This window comes from Callorhinus ursinus, unplaced genomic scaffold (genome assembly GCF_003265705.2).
Source record: "Callorhinus ursinus isolate GAN/ISIS: 27379988/994484 unplaced genomic scaffold, GSC_fseal_2.0 scaffold52, whole genome shotgun sequence".
In the NCBI taxonomy this organism is placed as follows: domain Eukaryota; kingdom Metazoa; phylum Chordata; class Mammalia; order Carnivora; family Otariidae; genus Callorhinus; species Callorhinus ursinus.
In genome coordinates, this window is record NW_027397114.1 from 68,357 (window position 1) to 75,785 (window position 7,429).

Here is a 7,429-nt window from a genome sequence, read left to right on the forward strand (position 1 = left end):
CCCTCTTATTAAAGAAACATGTCTATTCCAAACCCCACTGACCTGATCACGCTCATCACTCCCTATATGGATACTTGGCATTTAAACCTCCTTACATAAAGGGTAACCATACTTCCCAATGTTTCCAGGACCATCCCATTTTTTAACAGGGTGCTTATTAACAACACTTACTTTTTCTCACCAAACCACCTTCTAGCTGATGAATTAGATGGACACTCTGCTTATATACCACACTTTAATAACATTTGGACCATCTCTTTCTCTCTCTGCAGAGGTAAATCGACAAGAGACAGCTTCTGTGTTTTGGTGGCTGTGGGATTAACAGCAAGAGCTTAAGTTATTAAACCGAGCAGCTTTAATCTCTGAGGTCTCCTGGAGCAATGGGGATTATCGTATGTTTACTCCAGAGTCCGTGTAGCTATTCCAATGAGCTAGGGTTTGCTCTCTGCAATCCCCACGCTGGTCCTGTTGCCTTTCTCTAGACCCACTTCCTAACCGTGAGAGATGTGATGGAGTTTTACTTGGAGATTGACCCTGTCACCTTGAACCTGATCATCTTAGTAGCCAGCTACGTCATCTTGCTCCTGGTGTTCCTCATCTCCTGCGTGCTGTATGACTGCCGAGGCAAGGACCCCAGTAAGGAGTATGCTCCCGAGACCACCCTTGATGCCCAGCCCTCCATCCGCTTGGTGGTGATGCAGCAGAGCACTTCGGCGGATCCCTGGGCGAGAAGGCCCAGCCTTCATTTTGGGGATTCTGCTCCATTAGGGAAGAAAAGCACAATGGTGTGAGGCTGGCTAAGGGCGACAGGGGAGAGAGCACTAGACATTCTGGACAAACTGTTCTCCATGTGGCTGTGATTCTCTCGGCGTACCACCAGTCCTGCTTGGCTATGTAAGTGGGAGCTCTGCCTTACCTTCTACTCTCTCGTCACCCTCTTTGTGGATGAAGCAACCGTTTAAGGTAAGAAGACCAAGGCGGCCTTTGGTCAAGTTCTCCAGATGCAAAATCTCATTAATACTATAGTTTAGTGAAGTTGTTGGGCCCTTCCTGGTGGTGTTGTCCTTGCCATTTCTAGGAGAGATTGATATTTGAGTAAGGTGCAGGGGTAGAAAACTCTTTCCTTCTTCCCTTCTAGGTTCTTTGGCTGGTCCAATAATTACATTGACATAAAACAAATAAATGGGAGAAAAACAAATTTAATTTTTACCTATGGAAGCCCCATAAAAAATATGAGCTCAAAGAAGTGACCAGAGCAGGCAGCTTTTATCTCCTTTAGACAAAAAAAAAAAAAAAAAAAAGATAAATTTGTGAAGAATTGACAAGGCAAAGAAGCTTGGGTTTGGGGTAGCAAATTAGTGAGGAAGTAACAAGGTTTGTTTATATAGCTTTCTTGGCCCTAAATTCCCTATTTCTGGTGACAAGAACACCTTCTGCCCTCCTGGTACAGGTAGCTTTCATATGGGAGATTTATTTCCTGCTTTCAGGGGGGACAAAGGAGGGTCAAAGTGTTCTTTCTTGCACCAGCTCTTTTTCAAGTAATTTTAATTCAAAATAATTAGTAGGCCAAAATGTCATATTTTGGGGTAGCATCTTTGACTCCCTTTCAAAGCATTTAAAAAACAAAAGACAATTGTGTGTGTGTGTGTGTGTGTGTGTGTGCGTGTGTGTGCGTGTGTGCACGCGTGTGCGTGCATGTGTGCGTGTGTGTGTGTGTGTGTAAAGAGGAATGAGACTAGCTTGCATCTCCCCTATGCTTAGCAGATTCTCTCTCCAAGGCAACCATTGAACTTTTCCAGACTTGAGATTATTATTCTTTCTATACACACCAGCTCCTCACATTCTATTCCCCTGTGGGTCAGTATGGGGAACACAGTAATCATAGAGCACAGTGGCTAACCAGCAAAGCTTGGAGCCTGGGTTCAAACCCTATCTCTTCCATTCACAAGGTGTGTGACCACAGCCATTTCTTTGTGCCCCAAGGCTAGTGGCAGGACCTATAGGCTGTATGGGGTATTTAAATGAATTATTTCACTGAGAGCACTTAAGACAGTGCTTGGCACCTAGGGTTAGCTAATTATTAATGATTATTAATATTATTAATGTTATTTCCTTTCATACTTCTCATCGAGAAGCTCAAACTCCAATCCTGTTCCAAAACAAGTTTCCTGAAGACTCACCACAAAATGTTGACATCCTATAGCTTTGGTATTTCGGTTCTCTCGCCCCCTGAGCACTGCCCACTCTCATCTCTCTCCCTTTCATTGTTGCTATTAACTAATACATTTGTTTCCCTGCTCGCTCATCTATTTCTACGATTTTGAATTATTACTTCTATTGTATGTTTTTATGAATCGTCCTTTCCCTGGGCTCAGAGTGACTTGCATATTCACTTAGTGATTTATGAAACCCCTTCTTCCAATCAGGCCCTGTGTGGAAATAACAAAGAAATTGTGTCATGACTGCAGCCCTCCCATCTTTGCTGCCTGATAGAGAGAGACGAAGTCAGGCATGGCCTCCCCAGTGAAGGACAAGAAAGCATGGCATTGCGAGAAGTCCACACAGAGTGCAGGAGACCATAGAGACATAAGTGCCTACCACACAGAAGGGGCTCAGGAAACATTTAAATAATGTTGGATGGCCAATTTCATCTTGGACTCAGGCATCATTCATAAGATTATGCATCCTGAAAAAATGAGGAGCTATTTTCTAGAAGGACTAAAGGATGCCGGGGGCTTGAAGGGTAAGACAGGAAATGGCATTTTAGACAGAAGGAAAGGCATAAATAGAGCTGCGACACAGAAATTATAGAGTTCACTGACTATGAAAGTCTGACGGTTTCCAAACCTGTCAAGAAAAAGTGAGAAAGTCCATCTCAATTTATCCTATAGAAAACTAAAGAGGAGGGACTGGCCCATCCTACTCTGCCAGCTTCAGCGATGGGCACTGTTTTACCTTTGGATTGTTAAGTAGCCATAACACAAATAAAGATAATCTCACTTATTTTGTTTTCAGATTTTTTAAGACTTATTTCAAATTTTGTTCACATTTTAGCAGAAAGTCATATTTTCTCTTCAATATGTGATTTTAAGATTATATTGAAAATCCCGCAGAGGGTTTGTTTTTTTTTTCTCTTATGGTCAAGAAATCATCTTCACTTTAATAATGAAAATATAAAATGAATAGGAAAATCAGTAAATTCACAAGCAGCTTCTAAGAACCTGCCCTTTCCCTAACCTGAGCTTCACCTGGGCTAACCTTCCTATTTCTTTTCCCTTTCGTGGGAACATACATATCAGTGGACACAAAAACGTATCAGTGGAGAAAAAAAAAGTCAGTCAACCATAAAAAAAGTGATAATAATAGTTAATTTAGCTTTTTGAGGAAGAGAAATATAAAATGTTTGATTCTTCTAATTTTAAAGTTAAGAATATAAAGTAAACATCCATTCCACATGCTTTTAAATGGACATATTTTCACTTATGTTTCAATTCCATAATGGGGACAGTTGAAGAGGACCGATTAACAGAGATGGAGTGTAGAGAAATGAATCTGAAGAGAGAAGAAGAACCAAAAAAACCCACCAAATAATAGTAATAACAAAAATAGATAAGGGGAACAGAAATAAAGTCAGGCGAGAGACACAAAAGAAGGAAACTATAAAGACTCTAAAGTGAATGTTGGAATAAGAAGTATCAAGCTTTTCCAAGCCTCTAGTTTGTTCGATTTGTGGTTCATTCCATTTGTGTTCTACAGGCAGGAACTGGCTTCTCAGCATTTAAAACAAACTTTTCTGTCTAGAATGTACGCTTAGAATCTTATGAGAATGAGAAACACCATTCAGAATTTTGCCAATGAGGAGAGCAGCCTGGAAGGAGGAGTGCTGTCCCCAACAGGACTTGGCTTCAGAGCTGGGACTATGACCTTGTCATTCCCTTTTCCCTCGAACCCCTACCCCTCACAGTGCTCTTTCTATAGCACCATCTCTTACCTGCTTGTATTTTAAAACTTCATTATTTATTTCTTATCTTTTCTTTTTTTTAAAGATTTATCCATTTATTATTTGAGAGAGAGGGGGAGGGAAAAAGGGTGAATAGGGGGAGAGACAGAGAGAGAGAGACAAGCAGACTCCCCATTGAGCATGGAGCCCTACTCAGAGGATCATGACCTGAGCAGAAATCATGAATCAGGCACTTAACCCACTGAGCCACCCAGGAACCCCTATTTCTTATTTTTTAAATAAAGCTTTATTTCCCAGTGGAATGATTCATGGCACAGCTGTGAAGTTGTACCTAATGTTTTCCCCAAAGCTGGTGGAATGGATTGCTGGCTAGAACCGGACGTCCTTTTAACATTCAAATATGGCCTTATTTTTTGTTTCCTTATGGGATTAAGATGTCCTTAGTCCACCTCATTTGAATACATTATTCTCCCATCACACACAATTTTTATGAAAGCAAATGCAATATTGTGGCCCAATTCGGATGATAGCTGTAGGAAGGACACAAAGAAAATGCTTTCAAGGCAAGTGAAGGGAGGGAGAGCATGGAGATGTATCACAAATCTGCTACATACCAGATACTGTTTATTCATATCTCTTTTAACCCTCCTCTTCCCCTGTGAAATGGACACAATGAAAACCAGTTAAAGATAAGGAAATGGAGGCTGAGGGAAGCCCTAGAGCTTGTCCAAGGCCACACAGCTGGTACACGTGGGAGGCAGGATTTGAACTCAGTTCTAAATATGTGGTTTTCTGCCACTTGTTTTTTCCCAGCTGCTCCAGAGCAGTAAGTAACCAGCCCATGTTCCTTCACTCCAGACTGCCTTTCTCCCGTGCTAGAACTGCATACCCAGGAAGCTGCTATAAATGTCTGTTAAATAATCTAATGGCCTTTCAGATTTTCTCCTCTGAATAAGATGACCAGAGTTTCCATCAGAGGAAAAACAAATCATTATAATTTGGCCAGAACATTATCTTCTGGGGTTCCAGAAGTTGCCAGGATGGAGTGGTCTAAGATGGGCTTTGTACCAGAAATGGCCAAACTCAAGTCCCACTCTGTCACTATGTGCTGTTGAGCCATTTGGGCATCAGTTAACTTCCTAAGCCTTTATCCTCACCTTAAAAATGAGTGTAATGCTAACGCCACTGAGGCTTAGAATAATATATATAAAGTATCTGGCATAGGTAGAATTTCAACAAAATGAAGGCCATCATTATTATACCAGCAGATACAGTGAAAATAAGTTGGAGGACCTCATCACTTGAAAGCCCAGATAGCACAGGCAGGTCCAGGCTCATTTATGGGAGCATTGAGATACAGGAATGTGGGGTTGAGAGTTGCCACATGCTCTAGAAATTTGGAAATAGGGGAAAGGGTCTGTGATGGGCTGAACTGTGCCCACCCCCAAATCCATACATTGAAGTCTTCACCTCAGTACTTCAGGATGCGATCTTATTTTGAAATAGGATCATTACTGGTGTAATTAGTCAATAAGAGGTCCTACTAGAGTAGGGTGGACACTTAATCCAATATAACGGGTATCCTTATAATAAAGGGAACTCTGGACACTGACCTGCTGCAAGGAGAACACCGTGTGAAGACGGGAGTCATGTGACCACTTGCTGAGAAACTACCAGCAGGTAAAGAGAGGAGATCCTTCCCTGGTGCCTTTGGAGGGAACAGGGCCCTGCAGACACCTTGACCTGAGACCTGTAGCCTCCAGAACTGTGAGACAATTCATTTCTGTTGCTTAAGCCCCTCAGTTTGTGATGTTTTGTTAGGACAGCCCTTGCAGACTAATACCATGTCTAAAGGGAATGTTTAGTACATGTGATGGGATGCTTACCATTTCAAGGCCCTTTAGAGTCAGTGATGTTATTCCTTTGGATGTGACAGCATGCTGAGTTGGTCCTTGGACAGAAGCTAGAAGGCCAAGCTTGGTCAGAGTTACCTAGGAAATAGACCCTGCATAAGCAGAGTAATCATTTGTTGTATTCTTAAGGAGGGTAGAATACAGAAAAAATGTCTCTAGGAAGAAAATGTGCTTGTGGTTTTGCTAGATAAAATGTGAAGGATAATTGTTAAGAGTGAGGAACTCTCAGTTCTATAGAGGACCAAGGAACAAGTCACAAAGAAAAGATGCTATGGAGTCCAAGTGCAAATCAACTGGGTTAAAGGGGAAAAAAAAGTCAGAACCAGCCCTAAAGAATCCAAGTCTCTCCAGACTATAGGACCTATAGGTTATAGGTCTATAGTGTCCCATAGATACTTTAAAAGCCACTTAGTGAGTGCCTGGCTCATTATTTAAAATTAAATGACAATTCGTAGGGGGGAGGAACAATTATTCTTATTTTAGAGATGAAGGAGTTTCAGATTGTCTTGCATAAATCTTTTAATTAACAGAACAGGATTAACAGAACCCACGGATTCTGACTCAGTCCTGAGTTTGCCCTATAATTCCATAGCTGCCCAGAATCTACGCAGAGTAATGGAGTGATTCACCAAGCTGGATGCAGGAAGTCCACACTTTTGTGAATGTCTCCCACTGCCTTTACTTCTGCAGAAGCACCGAATAACACAGTCCTTCCTTTTTTTTTTTTTAAAGATTGTATTTATTTATTTGAGAGACAGAGCATGCACATGAACAGGGGAGGGTGTTAGGGGGTCAGGCAGAGGGAGAAGCAGATTCCCCGCTGAGCAGGGATCCCCACACAGGGCTTGATCCCAGGACCCTGGGATCATGACCTGAGCCGAAAGCAGATGCTTAACTGAATGAACCACCCAAGCGCCCCAACAATCCTCTTGATTAGGGCAAAAGTCCCCAAGAACTAGAGGGTAGATGAAGTCCAGTTCAGCTCAGTAGTATCGAAGACAGCCTTTTTCTCCTGACTTTATCTTCCCTGAGAACACTTGTGGTTAAACTATAGAAACTCAGAGTACATGTATTATCTACCTCTGCTGTAACGGTTTATTTGGACTTTACCTTCTTGGGCTGTCAGTGTTCAGATAAGGGCTTTGTGACACTGGGATTGAGAAAGATCTTAGCTATTTCACATCCTCCCAAGATAATGAGAAGTGGTCTGCACATATTTATTTTGTGTTCAAGGCTTCTGTAGACTCAGCTGTTATTTAACTAAACACCAGGATCTGCTGGTTCTCTGACACATCTACAGCCTGGTGGCCTCGGCTGTCTAAAGTTGACAGAAGTGCAATGCTCAGGAAATATTAGAAAGGTGAGGACGTGGTTTGGAAGGATGAAGGGGACCAAGGGAGAGAAAAGTGTGCTGCTCCAAAGGAGGGCTTGAAATTGCCCAAGAGTGGCTTAGCAGAACTGTGGCCATGGAATTTGGAATCAAAACTGAATTGTCAGAATTGATGAAGGCATTTTTATCATGGCAATTAATCAGTGAAAAACTGCTTGCCATTAG

General features: G+C 42.0%; 1 protein-coding gene across 1 annotated transcript; it reads left to right on the plus strand.

Annotated features, from left to right (window-relative positions):
* Positions 1-365: 365 nt before the first annotated feature.
* Positions 366-791, plus strand: SMIM36 (small integral membrane protein 36). The gene has a single exon (XM_073883765.1). It carries the CDS (start codon positions 510-512, stop codon positions 789-791), a length of 282 nt encoding a protein of 93 aa, XP_073739866.1. The 5' UTR covers positions 366-509.
* Positions 792-7,429: the final 6,638 nt, after the last annotated feature.

Coding starts and splice junctions, on each gene's coding strand:
- SMIM36 (XM_073883765.1), top strand. CDS start 510: ATGGAGTTTTACTTGGAGATTGACCCTGTCACCTTGAACCTGATCATC.